Genomic DNA, 16,608 nt, shown 5'->3' with positions numbered 1-16,608 from the left:
TTTCCTCCACACAAGATCAGGTGGCAGGTTGTTCAACCTTGCCCGTCTAAGAGCGAAGACCAAAGTACGGAAAGTCCTCATCAGGGAACTCCTCTTTGCTGACGATGCTGCATTAACATCTCACACTGAAGAGTGTCTGCAGAGTCTCATCGACAGGTTTGTGGCTGCCTGCAATGAATTTGGCCTAACCATCAGCCTCAAGAAAACCAACATCATGGGACAGGACTTCAGAAATGCTCCATCCATCAATATCGGCGACCATGCTCTGGAAGTGGTTCAAGAGTTCACCTACCTAGGCTCAACTATCACCAGTAACCTGTCTCTCGATGCAGAAATCAACAAGCACATGGGAAAGGCTTCCACTGCGATGTCCAGACTGGCCAAGAGAGTGTGGGAAAATGGCGCACTGACACAGAACACAAAAGTCCGAATGTATCAAGCCTGTGTCCTCAGTACCTTGCTCTATGGCAGCGAGGCCTGGACAACGTATGTCAGCCAAGAGCGACGTCTCAATTCATTCCATCTTCACTGCCTCCGGAGAATCCTTGGCATCAGGTGGCAGGACTGTATCTCCAACACAGAAGTCCTCGAGGCGGCCAACATCCCCAGCTTATACACCCTACTGAGTCAGCGGCGCTTGAGATGGCTTGGCCATGTGAGCCGCATGGAAGATGGCAGGATCCCCAAGGACACATTGTACAGCGAGCTCACCACTGGTATCAGACCCACCGGCCGTCCATGTCTCCACTATAAAGACATCTGCAAAAGCGAGATGAAGTCCTGTGACACTGATCACAAGTCGTGGGAGTCAGTTGCCAGCGATCGCCAGAGCTAGCGGGCAGCCATAAAGGCGGGGCTAAAGTGCGGTGAGTCGAAGAGATTTAGCAGTTGGCAGGAAAAAAGACAGAAGCGCAAGGGGAGAGCCAACTGTGTAACAGCCCCGACAACCAATTTTTTCTGCAGCACCTGTGGAAGAGTCTGTCACTCTAGTATTGGCCTCTATAGCCACTTCAGGCACTGCTCCACAAACCACTGACCACCTCCAGGTACTTACCCATTGTCTCCCGAGACAAGGAGGCCAAAGAAGAAGAAGGTCAATGTGATTATATTATTTTTTTATCTGAAGCTCGCTTAAACGCACTGAAAAATACTTGGAGGAAGCTTGCCTCCTAGCACTCCCATATGGAGAATACCATGTGATATTATTCTTTCCTGCAATAAATTAAAATAAAACAAAATCCCCCCCAAAAATTAAAAATGTGAAGCAATTAAATGAACTAACAATTGCTTCAGAAATATAAAGGCTACACAGGCAAAAAAAAGTGGAGATGCAAAACTCAGATCATGCTGCATAATTTTCTACATTCCTTTTAAAAACATACACAAATTTGCCTCTTTTGACAGACTCAATGTCACTATACAAAGAGATTATTCTAGTCCAAGTTCCAGTCATAGTAATGTAATAAGGATACTGTAGTTTTAATGGACTGTTTTATCATTTTGATATTTTGGTCCTTGGGGAGGTAAAGTTTTCAAACGCTTTGAATAAAAGGTGGAAGACCTTAAGAACACCAGAGAATTGCAATTCAATATTTAACTACTTGTTAAGATGACATTTGTGCCAGCATTCAGTTCTCAGCACTATGCAAGGACGATTCATGCAATAAGCTTCTCCTGCAAAACTATTGATTTAGTTTAGTGATTTAGTCAATGGTTTTAGATTTTTATAGATTATTCTCTCGAATGAATATACAGCTCGATCGTCAAGCAATAATCCAATAGTCAATTTAGGTAAGCACTTCCAGATGTCTGCAAGCTTCTTCACCACATTGCTTTCGCATATTTGTCCACAATCCTAACACTGCATTTTGGTACCTGAATTGTGGAAGAGAAGGCAAAATGGAGTCTGTGGGAGTTTTATGAGCCAATATTACATGGAAACACCAATGATGTGGGTTGATAAAGTTGCTTGCACAGACCTACATTTTGGGTGTTGACTGGCCAACGAAGCTCTCAATATGGTGGGCGAGGAGGGCACACAAATTTATGCATGGATGCTCCCCAACCTACCACACTGGGAAAGGAAAAAAATAGGCATCTATTACCCATGCCTGAAACAGGCATTAGGCTCTTTGCATATGAAAATAAGCAGCCTAATGAAAGTTTGAGGTCTTATTTCCAAGACTCCCCTGAGGCAGCGAGTGCCATCACTTAGGGAAACAAGCCTTCTGCCATGTGGGAACTCCAGAATGCTTTGTGTACCCTGAACATCCATGTCTGCAGAATGTGCCTCTCACTGCTCGAATTCAAGCTCAGGGTGTCTCAAGTTGAGGAGCAGCTGGTGTCACTGATGAGCATAGGAAGGCTGAAAGATTTTTGGATCGCTTTTCAAACAAGAAGTTACCTGAAGTTTGGAAGTGTTCATTCAGAAAATTATCCTCCACACTTCATCACTACTTAATGCAATCCAGTGACCAATCTATAACAATTTAAGTTCGAAACAAAAATCAAGAAGTAACCATCTTGACTTACTTCTTGAAGGAACCCTGAGGTTCGATCTGAAGAACAGCAATGAATCTGCCTGGATTCTGATTTCATACTCTTTTACGGATTCATAGTCCAACGCTTTATTTGTTGTGATGACTCCTGTGCGATTGTTGATCTTAAATATTTCTGTAACAAGAAATGCATAATATGTTATTCACATAATAACACAGCAGCGGATTATAATCATTTGAATTATTTTTTGACTTGTTTTAAGATGTTGCAGAAGAGAAATTCACATTAGGAGCACTTCCCAATTCTCAAACTTTCACCTTTGGTCATCAAATACTCTAATGTTAGTGATGCTGCATGTTAAATGCACAGTAAGAGAACAAAGTAGGAGAAACCTGGTGAGTATAAAGGGAGAGGGAGAGATCTTGGCTGGAATTTCATACAACAGACCCATTCGCAGCGGGGTGGGATGGGCAGCGGCAGGTCGGGAACCTATTTGTTATTGAAATGGGTTTTGTGTAGCTCTTTAACTCGGCCATGGCATTAGCATCCCACTTCCAGATTTCCCGACCTATCACAGAGTGTGGGCGTGATGACGACTTATATCTGTCAAAGAAACGATTTATAGTTAAAGGATCCCCAGCAGGGGTCAGAATGTCTGAGCAGTAGATAGCTTCCCGAGGAATGGAAAGGAGACATGGGAATGTTGCCCTGTGGGTCTCTGACTCTTTCCTGGAGCTCCTGTTGTGGGATCTGAGGAACTGAAATGAAGTGCTGTTTTCTAAGGATGGGAGGAAGAGGTTAGCCTCTCAAACCAATCAGGAAGTGTGGTCCCTCTAACCTGGATACAGTGGCCTAAGAGGTTTAATGACCTCATGGGGGTGGGAAATGTGAGTGGCATCCCACTTTAAGGTATCAACCCTACCCTCTGAATTCCCCAGCATTCTCCTGCACAGCATCCCTCGGACCAACACAGCTTGCAGCTCCACTCATTCCTCTCTCTCCAGGCACCTCCTCACATCCTCATCTGAACAGTCAACACTGACACTCACCCTCATCTTACTGACATCTCACACCCATGCCTCATAGTCACTTTCCAAAATTGGTGTCACTTCCTCCTCTCCACTCAATCCATTATTCAGTCATAACTCTCTGTTTTCTCCCCTTGCAGAAAAGAGTGCACAGCTCCAGGGAGAGACAGAGAACCGGTGGGACGGGGAGCTGGGGGTGGGGGGTGGGGCAGGTGGCAGTGGTGGGGAGGGTGGCCCTCCAGTGATAGCCACCCCAATAGCCTGGCAATGCATCCACACCGAGTCCACAGTGGAGAACATCTTGCTCCAGGAGGCAGCAGAGAACTGCAACAACCTGCCATGAGAACCTGAGCCTCCTAAGACACTGATGCTCACACATGTTGAGAAAGCTGATCCTTTGCCTGCAGAACCTGTGTTCAGAGTATCACCTCCTTCAAGCTGGATCTCTGTATCCACTGCTTTTGTCAAGTGGAGGGGCATGTGGCTGAGAAGAAGGCAGCTGGTGCTGAAGGTGTTGGTCTTGTTGCTTCTCTTGTTCCTCATCAGACGTCCAAAGTAGAGCTGCAGAAGATGCTCTCACGCTGCAGGGAAGGCTGACAGCAGGGAAGATCAGATCAAGGTGAATAAAGTCCAAGGCAGGTGCAATGACGTCCAGAAAGTTGGGAGTCACCTGTGAAGCAGTGAAATCTTGCTCTATGAGCAAGTCCTGCGAACACAAAACTTTCACGCAGGCAGCCCAGCAGCTATCCAGTTTCACTGTTTAAAGGCTTTCCAAACTTTCAGTTTCAATTAACAATATCTCCTCGCTGTGCTCTCACATTGTTGACCCTGGTGAGTTTCAAACAGCTCAGGAAAGGCGTGCACTGGCTTTTAAAGCCAGAATGCTGGGGTAACTTCACAATTAATTGCCTATTTCAATACTGAAGTTAATTACCTAACAGGCCCATACAGGTTTCCCACTCACCTCCAAATGTGCATTGGTTAAACCCTGAAGTGGGCAGGATGTTGGGTTTTTGATCCGAAGCCACTTTTTGAGGTTTTAAACCACACCTGCACCCAATCCAACCCCCACCACAACCCCCCTTGGCTGTTAAAATTCTGCCCCTGGTGATTATAAAGTGAGAGGGAGAGACCGGTGATTATAGAGTGAGGGGAGAGACCTAATGAGCGTAAAGGGAGAGTGAGAGACCCTGTGAGTATGAAGGGAGCAGAAGAGACCTGTTCAGTTTAAGGGGACAGGGAGAGATCTAGTGAGTATGAAGTGCCTTCAGCTGCTCAAACTGAAGCTCACGGTTTCTGAGATTGAGGAACGGCTGATGTCACTGATGATCGTACGGAAAGCTGACATTTTCCTGGATTGCAAGTTCCAAGATGTGGTCACCCCACAGCCACAGAGAGTTAGGGAGGGTAGTAAGTGGGTGACCATCCGGCACGTTAGGAAGAAGAGACAGACAGTCCAGGAATCCTCTGGGAGACTGGCATTCACAAACCAGTTTTCATGTTGAGTATTGGTGAGGGTGGCAGTGCCTTGGGGGAGTGCAGCCTAGAGCAAATGACTGCACAGGGGCGCACAGCGAAGAGTAAAAATCTAATGCTCATAGGAGATTCGATAGTCAGGGGGACAGACAGGCGTTTCTGCAACCACCAATGTGGGTCTCACATGATGTGTTGCCTCCCTGGGTACAGGATGTCACAGAACGGGTACAGAACATTCTGCGGTGGGAAGGGAGCAGCTAGAAGTAGGAGTCCATTTGGAAACAATGACATAAGAAAGAAAAAGATTGATGTCCTGAGATAGGGTTTCAGGAACTAGGGAGGAATCTAAACAGCAAGACCTCAAAGATGGTAATCTCTGGATTGCTCCCAGTGCCACGCAATAGTGGGTATGGGAAAAGAAAGATAAGGCAGGTTAATGCACGGCTGGAGAAATTTCAGATTCCTGGAACATTGGGAGCAGTTCAGGGGCATGTAAGACCTGTATAAAGAAAACCAGTTGCACCTCAACAGGACTGGGATCAATGTCCTCGTGTGAAGGTTAATTATTGATGTGGAGGATGATTTAAACTAATTTGCCAGGGAGAGGGAATCCAGGATTAAGCACCAGAGAGGAGAAACAAGACACTGTGGACTAGGAGAAACAAAAAGCATTATAATAAAGAGCAGTCCAGAAATAAGACGGATCAGATAGGGCAGACTAAGGCAGGTTTGGAATTCAAGTACATAAATGTATGGATCATGACAGTCAGGTGGATAGCTGCAGGCACAAATTATCACAAGGGGTTATGATATAGTGACAATAACAGAAATGTTGCTCAAACAAGGGGATGAATGGGAACTTAACATTCCTGGTTACAATATATCTAGAAAAAACCAGGTAAAGAAAGAAGTGGGAAGTATGCTGTATGACTCTATGGCTCTATGACTCTATACTGTTACAGCCCTTGGAAAAGGATAATGTGCTTGAGGTTTATGAAGACAGAAACTATTTGATTAGAGCTAAGATGCAGAACAGGAGCTCAAGAAAATTTCACCCTCTTTGTATGCACAACTCATCTATTCCCTAAATTCGAAAGCCTTCCTTGAGATCATTTTGCAACATATCACTTGAACCTATTACCTTGCAAAATAAGAAACTGCTTATGAAATGTATAGCAGTAATTTTTGACTTCACTGTCTGGACAGTAATATAGCAGAGCAATTTGCCTGCAGATTGTAGAACCATCCACCCCCCACCCCCCACTCAATTTTAATTCCATTGAAATCAAGATTGGATACAGTCTATAGCAGAAGGGTGATCCATGGAAACCAAAATTTTCCTTCTAATATTTAAGTAAAAATAATTGTTTTACTTAGTTGAAACTCCTAATATATTCTAATGCTTCTACTGATATCTGTAGGGAACATCAAGGGATAACTGATAAACAATATCAACAGAAATACATAGTGGTAGATGGTCACTTTCTCCACCTGGACTAATACAGTGGAGCAGATCATCCACTTGTTATAAAGCTCAGTGTTCATGCCATTGATTTCAATGTAAAGAAACTGGATGGGTTCACAAAATTAAAATTAGTTTATACACATGGTCATGAAAATATTTATCTGGATCCCAAAAAAACCCGAAGAAAAGTATCAGGTACATAGGGTGGCACAGTGGCGCAGTGGTTAGCACCGCAGCCTCACAGCTCCAGCGACCCGGGTTCAGTTCTGGGTCCTGCCTGTGCGGAGTTTGCAAGTTCTCCCTGTGACCGTGTGGGTTTCCGCCGGGTGCTCCGGTTTCCTCCCACAGCCAAAGACTTCAGGTTGACTGGTAAATTGGCCATTGTAAATTGCCCCTAGTGTAGGTAGATGGTAGGAGAATGGTGGGGATGTGGTAGGGAATATGGGATTAATGTAAGATTAGTATAAATGGGTGGTTGTTGGTCGGCACAGACTCGGTGGCTGAAGGGCCTGTTTCAGTGCTGTATCTCTAAATAAATAAATAAATAAAATAAATAATGGCAAAGTAAATAGCAAACAAAATTAGCCATAATTGCAATTCAGTTTTGAGTCGAATGCAAGTGGTAGTTCAATGATCCTGGGTCTTGCAGCAGATTTATATAATCTATACATTATTAAAGTTGTTTTGTTTAATTTATTTTATATGTTTCTGTGCAATTGGACAGCACATTGGTGTGGCAATGCATTAAACATTGATGAATATGCATGAAAGATAACTTCTATTTGCAAGAATAGTGCCATTCACTGAACTGCAATAGAAATGATATAACACAAAGACCTTCAAATGTAATGCCATATTAAATAATGTCCTTTAAAATCATGAGCTGAATTTTCCCCTGGAGGCAGGAAACAGGAGTCAGGTCCCGAACCTGTCTCCAGTGGGAAACTGATTAGTCATGATTTTCATGTGGGTGAGCCATTAATTGATATGGAGACAGGTTCCCTGTCCAATTAGAGCCCATGGGGCAGGAATGGAGGTGGGTCAGATGAAGTGGGGACTGATTTAGGTTCCTCACGGCAGCCATCACTGAGGCTGCCGGTTTTCTTAAGGGAGAATTTCTGTTGAGTGTGCCAAAGCTTTCCACAGCACCTGAGGGGAAGCAGAGCACTAAGTAGGTCACTGGGGTGTGTACTTGTCTCTATCTATTGTTTTCCTCTCTTTGCATTGTATTGATGATGACACGTTAAGCCACAAATCTGGGACCCCTTTTATTTCTGCTGTGACAGGAGAAGTAGTATGTGGTGGTGAAAGAGATAATGGGATCCTCCAGGGTGAGAGCAACGCCTCTTTGCAGATGTGTTTCTGTCATTGGCAGTCAGTGATTAGATGTTCCAGGCTGCATCTTCCATGTATGTGTTGCAGCCTGGAACATCTTCCATGTATGTGTTAGGACAGGTATCTCAGACTTCCTTCCATGCTCCACCCCTCAACCTGGGTCAGAGGGGCACATTTGCAACATTCCTGAATCAGACGATCCCTGACATTCATGGCATCTTCATGAGCCCTTTGTGCCCTGAGCCATTCCCTGTCACCTCTTTGTGTACTCACAGTCCCTCTCTGTTCAGCGTCATCTCCCGGCACCTCCATTTCCTCCTCCTCTTTCGCCTCCTGCTCCTGCTTTTCCTCCAATGAGCTGTCTCTTTCCAGGGCCTCACTGCTTTGGAGGCCACAGTACAGAGAATGCAGCAGAGTACCACAATGAGTGAGATCCTTACTGGAGGGTATTGCAGGGTGCCACCCAACCAATCGCTTGAGAGGCCCGATGGCCTGCTCAATGGTGGACCTAGTGAGCAGGTGACATTGGTTGTATCACCTTTGTGCCTCTTTCTGGGGCTCCCACAGAAGGGTCAGTAGCCATCTCTTCAAGGGATATCCCTTGTCTCCTAGGATCCATCCATGAATTTTGGGGGTTGGAGTGAAGATCTGAGGCAGCGTGGAATGCCGGAGGATGAAACAGTCATGGAAGCTGCCAGGAAAGCGAGCGCACACATGGAGGAAGCTCTTGTTATGGTCACAGACCAGTTGAGTGCTGAGGGAATGAAAACCTTTCCTGTTGATCAATCTGATTGGGCAGTTGCTGGTGCCTTGACAGCTACATGGATATAATCAAGAATGCCCTGCACCTGGGAGAATCCAGTGATGGAGCTGAAAGCCATTGTCCTCTTTGCCTCTCTGCTGTCTTGAAATGAATGCACTGTCCAGTTCTGGCAAAGAAGGTCTCAGTGACCAGCGAGATGAAATGGTGTGCAGCCATTTTTGAGATGTCATTAAGTTTCATAGTTAATCCTTAGAATGAGCCAGAAGTGAAGAAGTCCAAGGCCACAGTGACTTTGATGGCTTCTGGCAGGGCATGCTGACTAGTGCTGCGAGGTCATAGAGTCATAGAGAGATACAGCACTGACACCGGCCCACCGAGTCTGTGCCGACCAACAACCATCCATTTGTATTAATCCTACATTAATCCCATATTCCCTACCAGATCCCCACTATTCTCCTACCACCTACCTACACTAGGGGCAATTTATAATGGTCAATTTACCTATCAACCTGCAAGTCTTTGGCTGTGGGAGGAAACCGGAGAACCCGGCGAAAACCCACGCGCTCAGAGGGAGAACTTGCAAACTCCTCACAGGCAGTACCCAGAACCGAACCCGGATCGCTGGAGCTGTGAGGCTGCGGTGCTAACCACTGCATTACTGTGCCACCCCAAAACAATTGACAATGGCTTCATGGCCATCATTAGACTAGCTTTTTAATTCCAGCTTTACTAATTTAATTTCTACCTTCGGCTGTGGTGGAATTTGAACCCATCTCCCCAGAGCAATACCCTGGATAGCAGGTTTACTAGTTTAGGGACAATACGACTACACCACTACCTGTCTCAGTCATCTCCAGGTAGCTCCATCTTCGGCAGTAAATCCTATGTTGAGGGTATGGCCTATGTTGCCTTCCTGCCCTCTTTCCTCTCCTCTGCTCTCTTGCTGCTCGGGATTCCTTCCTTCCTGCGGAGGGTGTTGCCCATGCACCAGGCCCAAAATCAGACAGTTTTGCCCGCCGCAGCCTTCCTTTTGGACATGTGGCCACCTTTCTGTGATTAGCAAACTTGTCCCCAACTCTTCTGCCCAATGATGCCAGGGGTGTGGGGGTGGGGGTGATGACCTGTTCAAGGCTCAAGAACTGACTGCCCACACTGCCTGTGCAGTGCCAGAGGCACCTCCTTTCCAAAGATCAAGGCCCCCTCCTCCCCACTAACTTATGGGTTCAGGGTAATTCCCTGGGGTGGCCATGACTGGCTCCCTACGCTATACTGCTTCCCTTCAACTGGTCAGCAACAGACAGTGCATGTAACCCAGGTGCTCCCATGAAAATCTCAACCTCCCCCTTTAACGAGCTTGTAATGTGCTCTTTAATAACTTTAATTGGCCTTAATTGAGTGGCAACCAGAATCGCTGCACCATCCTGGTGAACATTGTCGCTGCCATGAATGGTGTCTCCAAACTGACACGTTGGCCGGCACCAGTATTTTCGGGCCATGCCCTCCTCTGTTCCTGCCCCCGGCTGGGCCTGAAGATTCAGTCTCATATATGATAAAAGCAGATTATATAGCATACTTAACTATGCACATATACTGTGCACATACAAGTGCATGTTTAAGATTTGGCATTTGAACTAAATTAGAACTAAAATTGGATCTTTAGAGCAATTCAGTTGCCTGCATTTTATATGTGGCTTCTGACTGCTTATTGGTACCTAGCTGTTTGAGTCAGAATCTGTGGCAGTGAATAAATAGAACAAAATGAATTGGTTAGGAGGCACACTAGAGACAATTCTCCATGAAGCTGTATTCTTTACTGTTCTAGGGCTGGGGAGTGCTGGTGTGAGGGATGTACTGATTGTTAGAGTTGCATTGCCATGTAACGACCAACTCCAACACGAGAGAATTAAACCATTTCCCCTTGACATTCAATGGCATTACCAACACTGAATCCCCCACCATCAACACCCTGGGGATCATCACTGACCAGAAACTTAACTGGACCAGCCACATAAATACTGTGGCTACAAGAGCAGGTCAGAGGCTGGTATTCTGCAGCGAGTATCTCATCTCCTGAGTTCCAAATGCCTGTGCACCATCTACAAGGCACAAGTCTGGGCTGGGATATTATCTGAAGATGGGGGTTCGACACTGGCAAAAGCGACACCGAGAACCCCGCATTGCCTCTTCTGTGGCAAGTGCCAATTAGGCACTTAACTGGACAGTGGTATACCTTCCACAGGATCAAGGACCCCAGCGACAGATGCCCCGCTCTTTGAGAGCTGCCAGCCAATCAGAGGCCAGCAGCTCTTTAACTATGCAGTGCCGTCGCGGAGGTGGTGGCTGCTGCCGGTGGAGCATCCACCTGAGGCCCAGGCGCAGGGCAGGACCCAGGCCACAGTTAGGTCATAGCAGGAGGGGTCTCGCAGGATGGGGGTTGCCGTGGAGGTGGGTGTAGGGGGGGTTGACAGCAAAAGCAGTGGGGTGGCTATCAGCAGGCCCCACCATTCCCAATGCTGGGTCCCGTGTCCATGCACTGACTGCCTTTTAACTAGGGTCACCCTCACCCCACACCCCCACAGAGCCGGAAAGCAGCCCGCATGGCTTTTCCTGCTGTGCTTCCATGCGGCGACAGGACCGCCTGTTGCTCAGCTAATTGTGGCTGAGTTGGAATGAGGCCCTAAACTGGGCATTAATTTCCCATTTAAAGGCCTCAATTGGCACCAGGCGGGAAGGCGGTTCACAAGCCTTCCTGCCCCGGACCTAATTTTGGCGGAGGCGTGGAGGTGGCAGGGGCTCTCGCCCCCACCATCCTACCCGATTATATGCTCTCCCCGCATCCAAACCCGCCGCAGGGGAGAGCGTAAAATTCCCCCGGAGTATAATGGAATACTCTCCACTTGCCTGGATGAGTCCAGCTCCAACAATACCATGCTGACTTGGAAATGAATCACCGTTTCTTCACTGTCACTGGGTCAAAATCATAAAATTCCCTAACAACCCTATGGGTGTACCTACACCACATGGACTGCGGTGATTCAAGAAGGCAACTAACCAACACTTTTTCAATGGTGATTAGGAATTGGCAATAAATGCTGTCCTTGCCAGCAATGCCCACATCCCATGAATGAATGAAAAAAACTTAAGTAGTTGGAAGAGGGAGGAGCTTATATTATGATAACAGATGTGCAGATGGGAATATACCAAAGCAGATCAAGTTGTACATTATACACTAGGTAAATATATGCATACAAGAAATGTGTTATGACATATATATCTGATAAAAAGAAACCTTTGATAATGTAATTTGCTATCTTCCAACTTTTAGTTTTGCTGCTCATTTTATATATTTATCTATAACAAGTTAACTATTACATGGCTTGTCATGAGCTGCAATCATACTAAGACAGATAAGATTGAATAATTGAGCTTCAAAATCACAAACTACACAAAATTATTCATCTCAAAAATGTCCTTACCGCCATCATTTCCTGCTATAATTGAATACACTACAGTTTGATTGATAGCAGCTGCAGTTACAGTGACAACTGCAGTTCCTACTGGAGCACTTTCACTTACAGGTGAAGACCTGAAAGGTAAGAAAAATGTCCTAATTTGAGCAAAATAGCAATAAATCAATGAAAGTCATACAAAACAAATTTTACAATGAAAGTCTAACATTTATTATTAAATATTACAAATGCCCAGCAATATATTAGGTGAGCACGCTCACTTTGGTCTTTTATCGGAACTGGTTGATAGATTGCCCACTCATTGATCTTTAAGTTCAAATCAGTTTGAACTCTGAAAGGACAATTTCACATTAATTAAAGTGGTAGATAAAGTTAAACCTTACTCATCTTTATAGGCAGTGCTGGTAGGTAGCTTGTCTTTGTTGATGGAGAGAAGATATATTAAAAAATTACGTTTCTTTACTTTTTTAAGACCATGGGTTAGTTTTCACTGTGGCAGAACGAGGTGCAGGAATGTGTAGAGGATCAGCTGTCAGTTATAAACCCTACTTGATTTGGGAAAATTGTACTGTGTGTATAACAGCAAACAGATCTGCTACTGCCTCTTTCAACCACCAACAAAAGTGAAAATATATCCTATACCTTTTTCCATTTCAATCACTTACTGAATCAGAGAGGGACAGCTGTAACAGAAACTAGAGAAAGCTGTTTCTTTCACCGAGTGATAACCAAGTCCTTAGAGTGAAACTTGGACAACTGCATGAATTGGTATTTCTACCTAAGTTTAATGAAAGTTCGAGCCTTGAAAGAATTGATTGACATGATAAAGTAGCTTCAAGCCCAAGATGCAAAGGAATAATGGCAGAGATGTATAGGAAATGGGGCAATATTATGGGCAAGAAATTGGGCTTATTAGCACTTGTTTTTGGGCCCTACCACTGCCCTTACAGCTCCAAAATGGCATCTGCAGCATGCACGCTCACTTGTGGGGCAAATCATACTGGATGTCATATTGGTGCAGGCAATGAACATCCGCTGGAAGTATGCAGCGCAGGCAGATCATGACATTAATCAGCATGCAACACTAATTTGATACCAGCAATGCCATTTTGGAGCTCAATGCTCTAGCCCTCTTTTAACTGTGCGCAACTGAACATATCAGCTCTATTTAAAGGGATCATCCACTTCTTACAAGCTAGTTGCTGGTTGATTTCTTTTGGTTGGTGCTACAATTCTACAAATGTTTGGTGCTTTCTTTGATTGTTTCAAGTTGCAAAAGTCTACAGGGAGAGGTGCAGCTGGTGCTGAAGGACTTTTTGCTGACTTCAAGACTTCTGCACAAACCAGTTGGTCCCAGACATGGGTGCACAAGTAGCCATTCCCCATTAGTAACCATTACAGGATGACTTGGAGAATGAACAAAGGCCATTTAGAGCAGGGCAAGCTACTGGAAGAGGGAGAAGGAGGAGTGGCAGAAAGGCTCTCAACAGGAGGTCAAATCTGCCCAGGGTCTTCAGGGAGCAATACTTCTATCTGAACCTCAGCGAGGAACAATGGGCCGAATTTTATAAACCTGCCGCCGAAAAGTTGGCGACCCGCCACCATGGGCGTCACGCCAAAGAGCCACCACGATTCCAAACACGGCGGATCATTTAAATAGCCGGGGCGGGCTGTTCCCAATCTCGTGGAGGGGGCGGGCTGTCCGTCCCTGGTAATGGTGACAGCTGCCTGTGTGCAGACGCTGACACCATTTTTAAAGAGCTGTTAGCCCTACTGGTTTATTTAAATACTTAAAGAAAGATTTAATGAAATTAAATAAATACATCTCTTTTGCCCCTCTAATCCCCCAAAAACAATTAAATTAATTATTTGGCCTTCCCCCTCCCCAAAACACTTACTTTACCATCTGACCTTCCCCCCCACCAAACTGCACAAACTTTAAACTTCAACCCTTCCCAACATCTCCGACACCCACCAAGTTAAGTTGACCCTGACTAAAGTTTGGCTACTGGGTGACAAGGGCGATCCACTGATGATATGGTTGATGACTCCTGTGTGCAACTCATGCACAGCATGCATACAGTGAAAGCCATGCTGCCACATGAAACATGATAGTGCAGACCACTGGTGTGCTGAAACAATGGGCTGGATTTTATTAGCGCACCGCAAATCACGGCAGCGCGCTCTGATCTCGCTGGTCTTCCCGCGTGGATGTGTTGTCGCTGAACCCTCGTAATATTTCATGCAGGGGCTCATTTAAATGGAGGGGGTGAAGTGGCCGCCCCCAATGACGTAGAGGGAGCGGCCGCTACATCCCTGGTAATGGCGTCCGGCGCCACTGCGCAGGCACCGGCACCATTTTTAAAGGGCATCAAGCCCTTAGATGAAATTTGAATTTTTAAAGTCATATTATGCTGAATCTTGTTAAAAACATTAAATGAAAGCTGGAGGCCCCTTCCCACCATCCCCTCCCCCCATGTTTGCTTTTGGGCCTTTATCACCAAATGTAACTTTATTCCCAACTCGAACTTACCCCCCAACCTCATAACATTTGCCCTTCAACCCCTTCCCACCATCCCCACAGCCAATACAAAGAGATTTCCCCGCTCCCCGCACCCCCACCCCGCTCTGATGATTTCACTCCTCCCCACTCCCCACCAGTATCATGCCTCAGAATTCCGGCAGCTGGAATTTCAGTGTGTGATGGCCGCTGGGACAAGGTAAGTTAATTTGCATGCATTACCCTTCATTGACATATTGAAATGAAAGCCCCAACGCTGCACGGAGGCCTCGCCGCCGAGTCGCGGGGGGGGGGCCGCACCGAGGCCTTGCCACCGCCGGTAAAATGCGGCTGGACCTTCACGGCGTCAGGGGTCGTGGCGGGCCTCTCCTAGAAGAATTTTCCAGGGCCCACCCCCACCACAGTCCCTGACACCACAGGGCTGGTAATATTAAGCCCAATGCTTCTGCTGCCTGGACTGCTCTGGAGCAGCTCTGCTGCATTTAATAGTAATGTTTTCTCTAAGCTGCACGGCCGTGCTTGGAAGTCCCCATGCAGATCGCACACAAGTCAGTCCCTTTAAATTACTTTGCGTGCGTGGCTGTGCAAAAAATTTAAAGGGGCTGCGCACTTAAAGAAATCTCTCATGCCCTTGGAAAAAAAATAGAGGCAACATTACTTGCCAGAGCAGGCATTGAGATTTGTGGCAGTCTGCTGCATGCTGCACAATTCTGTCATCATGGGGGGAAAGCCCTTGCCATCAGCTATATAGCGAGCAGCTGAAGAACGGGAGCATGAGGAGGAAGAGTAGCATAACGAGGAAGAAGCAACCCAGACAGCCCTTATCTGCCCAGGCTGTCCATGAAAAGCTGTAATACCAATAACCCCAAACCCAATTCCCCATTCACCAACTGTCCCACACCTTACCTTCCCTCTGTCATTGACCATCACAGCATCTGCATGGACACAATGCGAAAATAGAAGCCACCACAAAATAAATATTCCAAACTAAATTGATGAATGAAATCATGCTGTATTGAACACAGAAGTCAAATAGTTGCCCTTGTGCGCTCCTCAAGTACCTATCTTCTGTGTGCCTTTGCTTGCAAGTTGACCTTGCATGACAGCTGTCAGAGCTTCCACTGCACCACTCAGACGTAGGGTAGTTGCAGCTTGTGCTGTAATGGAAGCTCTGATATTGGCCATCAGGCGCTGCATCATGATTGGCTCCACAAGTGTCTGAACGGAGTTGGCCCCCATTTCCATGTTGGAAAGAATGGGCTCCAAGCTCTGCACAAAGACGTGTGCCAAGTTGGTGCCTCCATGCTGCTTGTCATAGACCGCAGACTTAATACACCAAGAATTTTATTGTGCAAACTCATCAGAGTTCTTCTGTAGGCTGCCACATTGAAGTCCTCATCTGAGTCCTCTGCAACGGAATACATGTGTGGCCTCGGCCTCTGGCAAGCCGGTATCTGCACTATCCTTGCCCACTGCCCTGGCTGCAGCCCACTCATGCCATTGTTTCACCACATGCAGATTCCCCCTTCTAATCTCTTCTTCTTTGGCCTCCTTATCTCGAGAGACAATGGGTAAGCACCTGGAGGTGGTCAGTGGTGTGTGAAGCAGCGCCTGGAGTGGCTATAAAGGCCAATTCTAGAGAGACAGGCTCTTCCACAGGTGCTGCAGAAAAATTTGTTTGTTGGGGCTGTTACACAGTTGGCTTTCCCCTTGCGCCTCTGTCTTTTTTCCTGCCAACTGCTAAGTCTCTTCGACTCACCGCACTTTAGCCCCGCCTTTATGGCTGCCCGCTAGCTCTGGCGATCGCTGGCAACTGACTCCCACGACTTGTGATCAGTGTCACAGGACTTCATCTCGCTTTTGCAGATGTCTTTATAGTGGAGACATGGACGGCCGGTGGGTCTGATACCAATGGTGAGCTCGCTGTACAATGTGTCCTTGGGGATCCTGCCATCTTCCATGCGGCTCACATGGCCAAGCCATCTCAAGCGCCGCTGACTCAGTAGGGTGTATAAGCTGGGGATGTTGGCCGCCTCGAGGACTTCTGTGTT

The 16,608-nt window shown here is 46.4% G+C and overlaps 1 protein-coding gene across 1 annotated transcript in view; it reads right to left on the bottom strand.

The window, feature by feature from the left end:
• Window positions 1-16,608, bottom strand: part of pcdh15b (protocadherin-related 15b) — an 843,531-nt gene that overhangs the window by 134,288 nt on the left and 692,635 nt on the right. Inside the window, exons 26-27 of the mRNA XM_068053265.1 lie at window positions 12,043-12,152; window positions 2,533-2,673 (exon numbers count right to left, since the gene is read on the bottom strand). Of these exons, the coding sequence (XP_067909366.1) occupies window positions 2,533-2,673; window positions 12,043-12,152 (251 nt within the window). The remainder of the gene's footprint in view (window positions 1-2,532; window positions 2,674-12,042; window positions 12,153-16,608) is intronic.

This window comes from Heterodontus francisci, chromosome 20 (assembly GCF_036365525.1).
Source record: "Heterodontus francisci isolate sHetFra1 chromosome 20, sHetFra1.hap1, whole genome shotgun sequence".
Taxonomy (NCBI): domain Eukaryota; kingdom Metazoa; phylum Chordata; class Chondrichthyes; order Heterodontiformes; family Heterodontidae; genus Heterodontus; species Heterodontus francisci.
This window is presented reverse-complemented; position numbering and strand designations above follow the sequence as displayed.